This window comes from Colletotrichum aenigma (assembly GCF_013390185.1).
Source record: "Colletotrichum aenigma strain Cg56 chromosome Unknown KSG_Cg56_contig02, whole genome shotgun sequence".
Classification (NCBI taxonomy): Eukaryota; Fungi; Ascomycota; class Sordariomycetes; order Glomerellales; family Glomerellaceae; genus Colletotrichum; species Colletotrichum aenigma.
In genome coordinates, this window is record NW_023500908.1 from 3,633,561 (window position 1) to 3,648,559 (window position 14,999).

At 54.7% G+C, this 14,999-nt stretch overlaps 3 protein-coding genes across 3 annotated transcripts; 2 read left to right on the forward strand and 1 right to left on the reverse strand.

Moving 5' to 3' along the window:
* Positions 1-2,941: 2,941 nt before the first annotated feature.
* On the forward strand, positions 2,942-5,426 carry ADE4 (Amidophosphoribosyltransferase; the record flags this gene model as incomplete). The annotated part of the gene is made up of 12 exons (XM_037318295.1): positions 2,942-3,050; positions 3,121-3,310; positions 3,368-3,378; positions 3,540-3,597; positions 3,652-4,095; positions 4,203-4,424; positions 4,486-4,497; positions 4,553-4,577; positions 4,629-4,715; positions 4,773-4,864; positions 4,919-5,335; positions 5,393-5,426. The coding sequence occupies 12 exons, from the start codon at positions 2,942-2,944 to the stop codon at positions 5,424-5,426; spliced, it is 1,701 nt and encodes a 566-aa protein (XP_037183720.1).
* Positions 5,427-10,565: 5,139 nt separating this feature from the next.
* On the forward strand, positions 10,566-11,948 carry CGCA056_v003039 (uncharacterized protein; the record flags this gene model as incomplete). The annotated part of the gene is made up of 5 exons (XM_037318296.1): positions 10,566-10,657; positions 10,735-10,969; positions 11,027-11,188; positions 11,239-11,751; positions 11,808-11,948. 5 exons carry the CDS (start codon positions 10,566-10,568, stop codon positions 11,946-11,948), a joined length of 1,143 nt encoding a protein of 380 aa, XP_037183719.1.
* An 890-nt stretch (positions 11,949-12,838) lies between these two features.
* CGCA056_v003040 ([Pyruvate dehydrogenase (acetyl-transferring)] kinase) lies at positions 12,839-14,434 on the reverse strand (the record flags this gene model as incomplete). The annotated part of the gene is made up of 4 exons (XM_037318297.1): positions 12,839-12,902; positions 12,961-13,946; positions 14,014-14,162; positions 14,320-14,434. The coding sequence occupies 4 exons, from the start codon at positions 14,432-14,434 to the stop codon at positions 12,839-12,841; spliced, it is 1,314 nt and encodes a 437-aa protein (XP_037182720.1).
* Between the last annotated feature and the right edge of the window lie 565 nt (positions 14,435-14,999).

Sequence of the window (14,999 nt, forward strand, 5' to 3'; positions counted from 1 at the left end):
TGACATGCCATGACGAGGTTACCTTGGTCGGTCGGCAAGTCAGGTCGGATCAAGTCAAAGTTGAGTCAAGGCAGGTCGGCAGGTCGGGTGCCTTCCATCTGGCACACATGATGGAAAGCGCTGCCGAAGGATTCTCACGGTAAGGTCGGTAGCTGCTCTTCCATCTAACCTGAAGGGGCAATGGGCTGCTGTGGACAGGAGCAGATTCCAAGTTCTTGTGAGGTCCCGGGTGTCGAGCTGCCAGTCAGTACCTTCCTCCGGGCCTCTGGGCCTGGGAAGGACAGAGCAGGGATTGGGGAAGGTGCTTCCAAGCTCCTGCCATTTGAGAAGCCACCAACCACGTCCATCGCCTTCCTTGGGAGGTGCGGATACAGCGAACGAATATGTGACTTCACCAAGTCCCAAATGTCAATGAAGTTTGAGCCTGATGTCGCAGTGTAGCTGTGAAGTCAATCTCGTCTGTCCTCCAATCGAAGTCACAGGCCGCTCGCTTCATATGAGACGACTAGCCTCGCTTTCTTTTCTCCGAATGCCAGACGGCGACATGGACGCCACGAGCCGATGGGAAATCCCCCCGACCACGGGCAAAAGCAGAAACTGTATTTGCGGCCGAGGCAACGTGGGAATGGGTTCGCCAAGAAGAGGGTCGACACCCAACCTCAACAACAGCCCTGTGCCGCAGGTGCTGTCGATTCGTCGAATGCCTCGAAGCTCAATCAAGCTCGTCCCGAACACGGGGAGCCGGAACAGAGGATGGAGCTATTCCCCCTTCCCGCCCCTCGCCTCGCCGCCGTCTCCTCCTTTCGTCCCGCCGGGATTGTAATTTTCTGGAACACGGGGCATTCGTGATGATTTGGGAAATCTCACCGGTGACCATGCCAACCGACGGGGCAGAGATGCAAAGACGGACCTGCTCCCGCTCCCATTTTGACGCGATGACAAAAAGTCCAAACCAGCAGCTTGTCGCAACGTGACAATCAGTGGAGTGGCCCGACCCCGAAAGATACACTGCAATCCGCCGCAACCTACCGAGAATTATGATCGATTTTGCCTGGGGCCCATCAGTGGAAGACGTCTGGAACATGTTATTGCATGCACCTTCTGCAACAGACCCCCGTCTTCCCCCTCTCTGATGCTTCTGCGAGATTTCTGATCGTCCAGAGCCACAAGACAACCGGGCTTAGAGCTTGGGCTAGCTTGTCGTCTGGCTGGGCTTGACGTTGTTTGGGACGATCTGACTCCATTCTCGGGTGTTAAGTTGGATACATACTTTATGCCCTGATTTGGCTTGATGTCACTAATATGCATGATGGGAATCAGGGTGTCAAGGTGATGGCAGCAACACCAACGACTGTTGAAGCAAGCAGAACCACCCTCCAAGCGTGTTGCAGCGCCGTAACGCCCTCTGGCTGCCGCTCGCTGCCTCTCGCTCAAAGCAGCTTGTCCTCTCTCCATCCCAGGGAAATGATGTTTGCTGACCCCCGCCCACCGAATACCCTTTTTCATCCAGTTCCCCCCCCCCTTTCCCCCTCACCTGATTCCACGGGTCTTTCCTTAGATTAGAGCCCAAATAGGATCCGGCATCCTTGAAATGGAGCTTTGATGAAGGAAGACGGTGATCGACAAGCCACGAGGGACGTGAACGTTAGACACCACATCCAACACGCTTCCACCAAGCTGTTTCGCGGATCCACTGAATGCATAAGCTCAACGATGCACAAATCTCTATCCCAGTATCCGAGCATCATTTCTATGGAATTATCCGGGTTCTTTGGCTCAAACGGTTGCTTAGTCTTTTCATAATGCCTTCTTTGATACAGCTGCTTGATAAATAGGCACGGAACTTAGGCCTGTGTTGGAGACCTCCTTGCAGGAAAGCCAGCAAGTCTTGGATGGCCCTGTTTTGATAGAGGTGCTGTCATAAGGGCCTTGCGTTACCTCTCCCGTTCTTGGGTGGATGTGAGGGTGGTGGCATCGCAAGGGCGATGTCTCTGGTGTCGCCAGCCTTACTGAGATATCTAAGCCGTCGTCAGCTTTACTGCCCCTTGCCTCGATAGTTGCCTCGATGCGGCCTCTTTCCTGCGATCTGATGACTCGACCAGTTGATCTGAGACTTGCATACAAGTGGCAGGTCATGACAGCATTTCACCCACACTCCAGCCCTGCCGCCGAGCAAGATGGTGGTTCGGTCCGACACTCTTATCTTTAGAGAGCATATGTCACAGGGCCATTCATCTTCAATACCTGCATCAACAGTGCCCCTTTGCTCTTCCGGCCACTAATACGTCTTCTTTGCATGGCCGATAACTCCAAACGTCCTGCTCGCGCAGCCATTGGTGGCTGCATCCTCAGACGCAAGTCTTTTCCAGCCTAGCATCGCTGTACCACGTGGCAACCATCACATGGACCTGCCCTTTCCTGCGCGCCCCTTGTAGTCGAAGTCCGGAATGCATCGGTTTTTAAGAACTGCTGGTAACCGGCCGCCAGCCAGCGACCCGGGCCCGATAAGACGGGCTGGCTAATCGATAAGGTTGCTTCGTCTCTTTGTTCGGGACGTTAAGGTAGCTGGGACCCTTAAAGTTTCCGATCGCCAACCGTTTGGGAGCGCCGATAACCGGCCCCACTTTATTTTGTGTGCGCTTGTCCGTGTGCCGCGCAGGAATTTTCGACCGTCGCGACGTCTTCTCTCTTGTTTTCCCTTTCCCTCTTGGAGCTGTATCGTTCCCTCGCAAGAGCTTTTCTTCCCAGACAAGCCCTCGCGAGCTCCTTCTCGACCGTCGAAGTGAATCGCAGACCTCGACGTTTTTGAATTCACCCGTCCGAATCGCCGTCCCCCACGTTTTCGAGCGAGCAACCCCCAGCGTGGACCCTGTTCCGCTGCTAAAATACCCCGCCATCGGATACCCCGCCGAAGCTATCACGACCACCCGAACTCGACAAAATGTGTGGAATCAGTGGCATTTGCATGGGTCATTATGACCGTGACGACGAAGACGGTTCTTGCGACGCCGCTCAGGACCTCCACGAGTCCCTTTACTACCTGCAGCACCGTCGGTTCCCTCCTTCTCAACCGACTGGCTTGCCCCACGGTCATGAAACTGACATGAGTGATCGCAACAGGTGGTCAGGACGCGGCAGGAATCGCCGTCTGTTCCGAAGGCGGAAGGATATACTCGTGCAAGGACAACGGAATGGCCTCGAAAGTGTTCAACGACGGCAAGAGAGTCGTCGATCTCCACGGTTGGATGGGAATCTCTCACCTGAGATACCCCACGGCGGGAAGCTCGAGCAAGGCGGAAGCGCAGCCATTGTGAGTTTCCATGAATACGAACGAGGTCAAGCTATTTCTAACTTCATGCGCCTACAGCTACGTCAACTGTAAGATTGGAAACGACATGAAGTTGCGAACTTTGCTAACCTCACTCGCCAACAGCTCCGTAAATCACCCCCTCCCGATCAATCTGTTTCCCAGTCTCGACTATCCCCCTCTTCACAATGCAAACTCACTCCGGATGCCTCGGGACATCTGCTGACATCAGCAAGGTATGGAATTTGCTTGTCGCACAATGGCAACCTGATCAACGCCGCTGAGCTTCGGTAAGTATTCGCACATTTGATGGAGATGATGTAGTCATGCTTACGCCTCGAAAGTGAATATCTCGACAAGACGGCGCACCGCCACGTCAACACCAGCTCCGACTCCGAACTCATGCTGTCCATCTTCGCCAACGAACTCAACGAGACCGGAAAGGCCCGTATCAACGAGATTGATCTCTTCAGTGCGCTTGAGCGCACTTACAAGCGCTGCCGCGGCGCATGGGCTGCTGTTGTCATGATTGCCGGCTATGGCATCTGCGGCTTCAGAGATCCCGATGGCATCAGACCTTTGGTGTGGGGCCGCCGGCCCTCTGCTACTCTGGAGGGAGCTTACGATTACATGCTGGCCTCCGAGTCTGTCGCCCTCCGCCAGCTGGGCTTCCGGGACATCACAAACGTCCTGCCAGGCCAGGCCGTCCTCTTCAAGAAGGGGTCGACCCCTGTGTTGACGCAAATTCAGGAGCCTGCTGGATATACGCCGGATGTCTTTGAATATGTGTAAGTGATTGTATTTCTGCTTATCCTTGGGGCTTGTTTGCCTCCAGGGCACTGCTGCCCCACCCTGCGGGCTGTGGAAGGAAACCAAGGAGCTGACTCAGTACCAGCTACTTTGCGCGCCCAGACAGCGAGATCGACGGTATCTCTGTTCACAAGTCAAGAGAAAACCAGGGCATCAAGCTGGCAGACAAGATCAAAAGAACGCTTGGTGAAGAGGCCCTGAAGGAAATTGATGTTGTCATTCCTATCCCAGAAACATCAAACACGGCAGCTGCAGCCCTGGCAACAAGACTTAACAAGCCCTTCTCCAGCGGTTTTGTGAAAAACAGGTATATTCCTTCTTTCCATGTTGAATTCGCAATAGAGTTGATGCTGACAAGGGCGAATTAGATATGTCTTTAGGTATGTGAACTTACGAACAGAGCAATCAAGCATGGGCTGACAAGGGGACAATAAGAACCTTCATTATGCCTGGTCAAAGCGTATGTCAACCATTTTGAGCTGGGGTTTGAAGCAGAACTGACATCCAATAGGTCCGGCAAAAGAGCGTGCGGCGCAAGCTTAGCACTATTGAATCAGAGTTCAAGGACAAGTGTGTGTTGTTGGTAGATGACAGTATTGTATGTCCAGCGGTCGTCTTCCACTCAAGACAATGCTGATGTGTTGGGTCCCCACAGGTGCGAGGAACCACTAGTCAGGAGATTGTCCTCATGGCCCGTGAAGCCGGTGCCAAGAAGGTCATTTTCTCCAGCTCAAGCCCAGAGATTCTGTAAGGCTCAACGTTGGTCTCACCAGTTGAAAAACACACTAAGAGATTGGACAGGCATGAGCATCTCTACGGCATCGACCTGGCGAGCAAGAAGGACCTTATTGCCCACGGAAAGACCACCGACGAGATCGCAGCGCACATCGGCGCCGACAAGGTCATCTACCAGGACCTCAAAGACCTCATCGCTGCCTGCGCCGAGCTGTCTCCCCGCGATCCCACGACGCAGAACTTCGAAGTCGGTGTCTTCAACGGCTGCTACGTCACCCCCATCCCCGAGGGCTACCTGGAGCATCTCAGCGAACTCCGCAGTGGCAACAAGAAGCGGAAGCATCGGGGACCGCTTGTAGCCAGCAGCGGCCCCACGCTCGACGCCCCCGCGGATGCCCCTGCTGCGAAGGCGGCCAACATCAATGGACTGGCTTCCCGTGCACGCGCTGAGCCGCGGTCTCCTGGAAGGAGCGCAGACATTGGGTACGTTGATTCTTGGCCTCGTTATCGCCTTGGTGCATGTCTAACATTGAATGGCAGAATCCACAACGTCGCAGGTGAAGAGGAAAACTAGACAGGAAGATGCTCACGCATAACCACTTGGAATAGAGCAGAGATGGTCATACAACAAAACAAAAAATAGACGAGGCGTTGCGGAAGGTAGGGAATCATCGTTTGCATTATCGCCTCTGAGGAATGAGTCGCTTGGAGTACTATTCCCGCTTGGTCTGGCATCTACGACAGCTGCACACGATCATGTTGCACATAGCCCATAGAGAGTGACGAGAATTGACCATCTCGCGTTGGCTTTCTGCTCCACTTCTTTGTTTCGACTATCAACGTCCCGATAATGGCATGCCAGCAGAGGATGGCCTGCATAAAACCACGAAATACTCGGTTTGATTCATATGTGAAGGCCGCAAGGATCCCAGCATGGCCGTAGGAGAGGGGACCCCACATGAGCATAGGCGTTATGTTATGCGTGAGAAGCACCGGAGTCTCTTTCTAAGCCAAGTCGGCGCCGCAACGGGCACAACGGTGCAGAACGGTGGTGGAACACGTTGGCGCCCAACACTATCGACCAACGGACCAACGCCGTCGCCGTCGAGGATCGCTCGAGATCGGAGCGTTTAGGCCGTCGGTCGACTCCTCTCGTTCCCACTGCTGAACCCAGCGTCGCAAGCCGTGGTGTAGCGGCGCACGGCTCTCTCGTCCCGCGATTCATATTTCAGCCTTCATCCCAGGCCGGCCCATGAAGCGGAACCTGCTCCAAAAAGAAAATCATTCAACCGGGGCGCGGGCTTCGAAGGAGAGAGCAGCCAGCCAACCGGCACATCCGCGGTGCAAGCGCATTTGGAATGACAGCCAAAGGTGGGGTTCCTGGGACAGGGAAACGTATGTGCAGAAATACGGACCGGCGAGATGAGAAGTGAGGGAAGCCAAAAAAGTTATCATCCACCACCCCTGGTGATTCGTGAAGTTGAGTGCATGACAAGGGGACCTGCAAAATGACCAGCGTCGGGGATCTCTGGTGCCCATCTTCCAGCCTTGGCGCAGCGGCACAAGAAAGAAAATAGCAGGAACGGCGGTAGCTCTCCATTTTGACGCCCCCATCGGCTGCTTCGACCTGGTCCGCGGGCCCTTCTGCGTCCGGTCAAGACCAATAAATCACCCAGTCGAGGAGGATCTCGTCCAGGGCGGCTGGCCTTCTTGGACGGTTGTTTGGGCGGTCATGGGCATGAGCTTGAGCAAGGGGGGTGCCTACCTAGCAGGTGAGGCGGCATAGGCATGGCGCTGTCCTGTGCTGGGTTCATGGCTGGCGGCGCTATGCAAAGCTCAGGAGCGGCTTTATGCTTCTAGGTAGCCTCTTGGTAGAGGTCCCTTGGGTTTGCCCGCCGGTTCCCCGCGCCTCGAGTATAGGAAGATATGCCGCCAAATTGCCCATGCGACGCGTGCATCAGCGCCCAAAATGCTGACGGGCAACCGCATGAGTTTGCGAAAGTTCAGGCGGGTGATTTTCCAATTCCCCAGATGCACTCGGTGCCGCGTTTTGGACCGTGTTTCCAGGGTCCTCCGGAGGTTAACCACCTTCCATCAACTGAGGTTGTGGCCACACCATCACGGCAAATTGACACCACCAAATCTTGCCCCTCCTCACCACCCTACCCTGTTCCGCTGAGACACAAACAACCATGCCGTTTGAATATGTTGGGGGCTGGTTTAATATGCCCTGCCGCCTTCGAATATTACCGTTACAAGGGGGGAGTGCTCAGAGCTATGGCCCTCGTTTTCGATTACAACTGAAGGCAAAGAAAGAGGTGGACTCTGGGTCGGTTCTGTTTCCACCCCCTTTTTTCCGCAATGGGGGGACGTGCGTGCGTGCTGCCGGGCTTCTCTGCGTCTCGTGGAAACAGCCAGGGCCCCAATTCGAAGGGTGCGCATGGGCTGCGACGACGCGTAAACGAGTTTTTCTGGAAGCTCTTGGCCGTGCTTCCACGGCCGAGGGTCGATGCGAACCCCTGCCGTCTCAAAGTCCGCTCCCGAGAAGTCTTTTGCTCCGGGCCTCGGGTCTCTCTTCTGGCCCCCGCCTTCCCTTCGAGTCTGACAGCTTGTATCCGCCGCCGCACGCTTCACAGGTGTCACTCTAATGCGAGGCATTCTGCACGGCTGTATTTGAGACGGAGGCGAGCCCGGGCTGACACTCCGTTCCTTCGGGTCGGACCTGACAGACACTATCGAGCAGGAGGAGGAGCCTGGAGGAGGGGCAGCTCTTTGGCGGCCTGCCGATCTTGGTTTGGCACGAAGACGGACGATGGCAATGGGCAATTTCGGGGTTTGGAAAGAGAATGGCTGGATACCTATGGGTGTGTGATCTCATAAGAGAGGTGGGTATCTCTTTTTTGCCAAAGATGCATGGGTCTTGATCAGGCTGCTGACTCGGCGGAGATTCACGATGTCGTGCTGCCGTTGCCGCATGCATCTGTGCATATTACATACCTGCCTGCCTTACCTGGGTCTGCGGTCTGCACTGCACGGCCAGAGAGGAACAGAGTTCTGACTATTCCCTCGTTTCTCGTTTTCCCATCCTGTGGCGGATTGCACATGTCAGGACCCCTGAGGCTTCGACGGAAATTTTCCCTCACTGTTCGTGCTGCGGCTTTCCTGCACTGCACCCACCACCCACTTGGACGCTAGACGTTGGGAAAGAATGCTGGTGTGTTTGACAGGGGGAGGGAGGGAATTTTCGCAACCGCGTGCCAGCCAGCCTGCCAGCCAGCCAGCCATCTCCGAAGGTGTCTGATGGGTGTGGTTCGTTGTCGTGAGTTACCACGAAGTTGGAACCGCCGATCCGGAGCCGCCGTGAGGTCCCGTGTGGGAACATGTTCCCTCATGTTCCTGATCCGCGAGGCTTGCTGGGACCCTTTGTAGGTTTTTCCCCGGCGGACCACAAGCCGTTTTCCGCGATACCCTCCCAGCCCAGCCTGGAATTGGTGTTTTGGGCGCGCGTGTCCGCAGCGGCGGCGGCGGCGGCCGTAGGGTAGCATCTGGGATGGAATGTTCCTTTAGCACGTGTTGTCAGCTGTTCAGAGTTCTCGGGGGCCATGTTTCGCGCGCCGGTGTACACGAGATGAGCTGATCTCGTTTCTGAATCGCCCTTCGCCCGTGAGATGGCACTTTGTTGGGAAAAAAGGGAAATCGATGGTGCAGGTCACTGTCCCCGGTGAGTTCTAGCGTGTGGGGTTTTTTGTCTGCTGTTTCTGAAGATCCTCTCCGGTGAGAAGACCCATGTTGGTGAACCCCCCGGGACGCAGTGGGATTTCTTTATGGAATATTGACTGCATCCACCGTCGACTGGACAACGGGTAATCACGCTAAATTTGCAGTGTTGCATAAGGATTGAGTTATTCGGGGGTAGATATGCAGGCACGCCTGAGCATTCCAGCCCGTTGGTTGTGGGATCCGCCTGTGCATGAGGCTCAAGTGGACATCGACTACACTGTCGTCTCCGGAGATGGCCCTGGTTGTTCCAGAGCTAGACGACTAAGACGGGAGCGGCTTACAAGGTCACGGCTTCTTCTTCGCCACGCTTGAGGTTTAGATATGCTCTTCGGGAGCTTGAGGTTGAGACTTGGGCATTTGGTACCAATACCAAGCGCTCGACATCAACCGCAACGAGATGGTGTCAGACGGCCAGGGAAACGAAGCTACCTGTTTTGGTTGTGCTATGGCAGCCATTTTTCTGAAGCTCGGTATTCTTCGTTATCTCTAACGTTGTCGCTATTGCCGTTTCTGTCGTCGTCCTCTGTCGTCGTCTCTGTCGTCGTCGCTATCACCTCTATTATTGTCACTATCTTTATTGTTGTTATTGTTGCTGCTGTTGTGATCGTTTCTGCCGTTATTGCTATCCCTACTTTTGTCAACTCCCTCAGCCTTAACTTACGTTTGAATATGCGTTTCATACTTATATACTTACATAGAAGTAAGATAGGCAGTCCTATGAAATAATCGAATCAAGAGTCATATAGAGATACACATAAGGATCAGAACGACATCGAAAGTTGAGAATATACGGCGCTATGAAGATTATATTACTCCAGAAGTAATGTTCTTGGATAGGACTCTCTACCCTTACCATCAACAGCAAGCACCATTAGTGGAAGTTGCCGGTACATGCTAGTCTGACTAGCTCTACAAATGACCTCTGGGTAATGGAATAGACGTTAGCTGCATATGGCAGCTTTCCCATGCTCAGACTGGGTGAAGGCTGTAAGACATGTTAACCAGTAACTTTGAAGCTTTCAGTATCACGGCATTCTTGTTTGAACATGGGACAGTCCTATGGTGATATTTGTGAAATGCTGCTCATCACCAATTAATTTGAGCCCGACTGAAGTAGGGACTCTCGTTGCCTATCATTGTGCAAACGGCCTCAGGCTTGAAGAAAGGGCAGTTGACTGAGCGTGACAAGGCACTTCTTTCTTTCTATCTGCTCGGGGAACCAAGGTGAAACCTTCTCGATTTTCTGGAAAGAGAACGGGAAAGCACCTGCCTCCTTTGATTCAGGTGGTCTTGCTCGTGGGCTTCTGCCTCCACGGTCTATTTAATCCCCATCTTTCTCCCACACTCGCCTTCTGCAGCCTCAGACTTTCTCCTCTTCACCCACTACACAAGACGCGACTTTTTCTTCTTTCAACATCCATTCCTAAGGTACCTTGGACATAGCCTTGACCTACCTACCCACAAACAACACACTACCTACCTACCTCCTCGCTGCCCAGGTAAAAAGGCCAGATACTGCCAGCACCCCTTGACCCCTTCCATAACCTTCCTCTCAGACTCGAAGAACCGACTCGTCCAACCAGCTTCCTCGCAGAACCGAGTCCCTCACCGGGCAACGCGCTCCTGCTTCCTTTTCTCCTGCCCCTCTGCTTCTTGAGTCTGAACTGGTTCTTCCCCCTCTTCACACCCCGCCATCAACAGGCCTACCACGCTCGATTCTTCCTTCCTTTCTCTGTCTCCTTCCCATACCAAATCTCTTCGAGGTTCCTTCCCTCGGTTACGGTCTTCAAGCCACAGCTTTAAATTCGCCGCACTCACCCAGCCAAATTCCCTTTCCTTTCCCTCTCGCCACATCCACACAGACATCGCGCAAACACTTCACATCTGCGCAACAATACCTTCTTCATTGCCACCCTGCATCTCTACCTCAGCCATGTCTTCCTACACTTTGCCTGAGGAGCTCCGCCGTGTTCGCCAGCCTGGCCAGTCCAGACCTGGCAACAGTGCAAAGAAAATGCCTGAAAGGTAGGAAACCGCCCCCGCATGCCTCGTCTCGACACAGCAGCACGACATTTGTTCACAGGCTGACACCAGGTTCACAGCTTTCGTTGCGATCTTGGTGGCGAGTGGCGCCCTTGGGGTGCCTTCTCCAAACGCCAGCAGAAGCTTGTCACGGACAGACTCTCTCGTGGCGCCAACATCAATGCCGCCAACACGGGGATGATCTGCCGGCAGCACTCTGGCGAACCTGTCAAGGAGATCCAGTGTGAAGGGCCGTGCAACAAAATTCGTATTCTGGACGACTTCTCCAAGAACAACCGTACCAACGGAGTTAACGTCAGTTATCCTGGAAATTCCTTGCTCTCCATAGAACCATTCTGACTTTCTTTCAAGATCTGCAAGCATTGCCAGCACTGGACGAACACCCAGGAGCCTGGGTATGCCCCCTGGGCAGCTCCCGAGCAAACGCTGGACCCCGTCGAAAAGCTGGATGACTTCGAGGGTCGTCTCCCAACTGAGCCGTCCGAGATATTCAACTTCCACCAAGACGATCAGGTGAGGTTTCCGAGCCAGGGTAATATTGTCCCGCTGACCATATGTGCTAGCCTCTTGCTCCTATCACTGGCACTGATGGTGTCACTGCTCTCAATGGCTACCCCATCAGCACGGCCAACTCCTCAGTCACCCCGGACTACCGTCCCGTTGCTCGCGGCGCCGACACGGAGAGTGTCACCTCTTCAGTTCGTGGCGCCGAGTCCGTGGTTTCGGCCGATACCAATCGGTCTCGCCTGGAAGAGCTGGACAACGGCATGGCCGCACTCTGGTTCAAGAATGCTCAAGAGGCTCAGCAGAAGCCGAAGCCCCAGCCCCAGTCTCAGCCTCAGTCTGCCGCTGTCACATTCAACGCCTGGGACTCGACTGGTCGTCAACATGCAGTGAACAAGACCCCAACCATTCGGTCTGGTGGCTCTTCGGTCATGGGAGCGGCGGCATCCGCCCAGACAACACGCCAAGTTGCCCCGCGGAACAATGCCCAAGCCAACAACGTCTTCCGCGGACAAAGCCGTCCCCAGACCATGGGAGGTCAGCCCAAGAAGAGCGGCTTCGGTTCCGCTCCAGTAAGTGCTAATACTCATTTCGACATATGCTCGGTGGTCGCTGACGTTTTTCGCAGGACAGACAGGGAGACCGTAAGCAGCTGTCCGGCAAGGAGCATCAAAATAGGCAGAGAACTCTGCCGCAGCAGCAGCAGCAGCAGCGCATCATCCAAGGTCCTTACCAGGATGAAGACGATGAGGACGAGACATCTGACTAGGTCGTGCTTATCCTCGGTTCGGCTGCGCTTTCTCTTCTCCTTCCTTTTCTCTTTTCTCTTGTCTTCTAGCTTGGAGTGAGCACAGCATCTTGACGAAACACTCGAGAGGTCTGCCGGGGTTACCGGGGAATGTTATTTTGCTCTTTTGGAAGGGGTTCGGTCGATACAGGAGGCCGGCGGGCCAACAGGCCCAGCCCTAAAGCTACCACCATAGTTAGGTAGCATAATGCACAGGAATTGCAGATGGACAGAATCGTCTCTAGTGAATGCACGCAATCATGTATTCCAACAAGTTCAACGACAGAAGAGGCGGTATAAGAAAGACACGAAGACGCCACCGCCATCCGGTCTCGGTGGTATGAATGCGGCCTGTCCCTATTTACCCCGAAGACCATTCCCAGCCGGGGTTTGTTCTTTTAAAATGCCCTCCCAATCGTCATATCCAAAAAGTAAAGTATTGTGTGTGTGTGTGTGTGTGTGTGTGCCATACATCTCGTAGCATTGCTACGAGCACTCGCAAGCAGGGAATTCCAAACCAAGCACGCTGTTGGTTTACATTGCTTCGGCCGTCCTGACCCCGGCGTCAGTGATTGCATGCCAACCCAGCTCTTTTCTACCCTCGAGGAGGCAAATTTGAGAGTGAGTTGGGCACACAATCAAGGTGGCCAGGCAGGAAGCAGCCACTAAATCATATTGCCCAGAAGTTCTTACAGGTCGCTGTCACGCTTGTAAAACCCTGGATTGGCGTCGCCGCCCCGGTTCATCATCTCTTGGGCGTCGCCGACTTGCCGACGTTCCGTGATCTCGCGATCCTTGAGCCTCTTGTGCAAACTATACCTCAGCCCCAGCGTCAATCCTCGAGCATTCCTATCCCTCATGACTGCTGGTCCCTATTGCAGGGGTTCTGATGAGCTGGACAGGCGGTTGAGGTGGAGGTACACATCAGTGCCGTATCTGGTGCAGAGCGTTAGTCGGTCCATACATGATTTGAAGCATGTCGCAAGCAACTCACCCCTCCATGCTAATAAGCTTCAGGTCGCCGCCAAAGTACCGCGCATACAGACGCGAGATGGGCAGGCCATATCCAAAGCCAGCCATCGGCGCCTTGAAATCGCTCTTATCGAAGTCCGGGTCCAGGTTCGGTGTCCTGTCCACGGTGGTGTACATGTAGGTCCAGACCAGGGGAATGGCGCTTCTGGGGATGCCGCCGCCCTCGTCCGAGATCTTGATGGTGATGTCCTCTTTTCCTTCCGCGACAATGACCTTCGTCACAGGGAACTCCTGCTTGTCCTGGCCGTGCGTCTCGACGACGGCGCGGAGAGAGTTCTTCAGGGTCTCGAAAAGCATGTGCGACAAGTGTCCTGGCACATACATGAAGTTAATGTTCGGGTTGCACACAAGCTGGATCTTGGGGGCCTCGAAGAGCCCGTAGTGATCCTCGCAAACGAAGCGCGCGTTTTCGATGGCTTCTTGAGCCAGGTCCTGGACATTCGTCTTTGTGCAGATGATACCGACGTAAGTGGGGTCGCGGTGGTGGCTCTGGTCAGTCAAGGCGATGTGCTGACCGATGAGCATACGGATGCCTATGCGCGACATGTAGAAGCGATCGAGGAACGACTGAATGTTGTTGTCAATCTGCATGCGCTGTCGCTTGCGCTTATACTCCAGAATACCTTGCGCCATGGTCGTCACAACGCCATCGTGTCTCCTCTTGATGCCGTGGAGGGCTTTTGCAAATCTTTCGTTGTACAGCCGAAGCTCGGCGGGCCAGTCTCCGGTGTCGTCCACCATGGCGAAGTATCTCCGTGCGGCGACGGCCTTTTGCTTGTTGAAGCCATTGCCGTTGTTGGTCTGCGGCAGAGATGCGTATTGCCCCTCTTCGATACTCGGATTTCTTGTCGCCTCAGAGAGTAGAGCCTTGCCATAAGTTTTGCTCGGCCTCAACAGTCTTTCCTTTGTGCTTCTATCCAAATCGGGTCGTGGCAGTTGTGTGAGTTCCTAAAAACGACCGGACGTCAGTGAGTCATGTTCCGTCATGCGTCATGCAAGCAGAGCCTCGACGTACCTCGAACGACTGTGCGTACCAATCTTGCACACGCCTTACAGAAGGCATATCGTTGAGACCATCGGGAAGCTCGTCGAGTTCTTGAACGCGGTGGGCCAGGCGAATTGGTAGTTCCTCGGCGAGGAACTGCGATGCACGGAACAGAGTTCCTGGAGAGAGGCAGGTGGTCAGCGAGAAGGTCAAACGGCACCGGACGAGGCTGATAGGATTGGCGCATCGCGAGTGAAAGCAGGCGGCGCATGCGGAAGCCGCAAAAGGCGAGGCATGAGGCTGATGGAGCGACTGGGAGGGGAGGGATAGACGTACCAACGGATGGCCTCTCACCAAACTGGACCATCTGCCTCAAGCTCACGCCAGTCGCCGGGAAACTGGCGTAATGCCTGATGGTGTCCATCAACTTGTCCGTCTTCTTCCACGACATGTTGGGCGACTATTGAGGGACCGGTGATTGACTGGTATTCCGGAAGTTCGAGTTGAGGCGACCCCGCGGGAGCGAGCTGGTCAGGGCCTTTACCGAGGCTTTGATATGACGCAGGGCAACATGGAACCTGGCAGGCACGGCAGAGAGGGTCGATGTCGAGGGTTTGGTCTCCAAGAAGTGAAAATGGACGAGGACTTCTAGTGCTGCATTGTCAATTGGGGATAATGACAGAGGTCGCGTGCGAGCAGCGCTACTCGAAAAGGTGTTTCGAGTAGGTTATTTCTGGCAATGAGGATGGAGACGGAGCAGCGGCGGGATGTTGCGAGAGAGCTTTGGAGTGCAGTGCCGGGAACAGCCAGAGCAAGGCCGCGGCCGGGCCAGGAACTTTCTCTCCACTGAGGAGACTGGGCCGGCAAAGGTACGCTGCTACTTTCCCCGACTCGGCGTCATAGGCCCCTGCGGAGGTCGTTCGATGGTAGCGCGATACATGTGTGGGTTAGCCGACTTGGAGAGGTGCGCTTCGAAACAAGTCCCCGGTGGTGCCCGCTCGTCAGTGTTTAGCCCG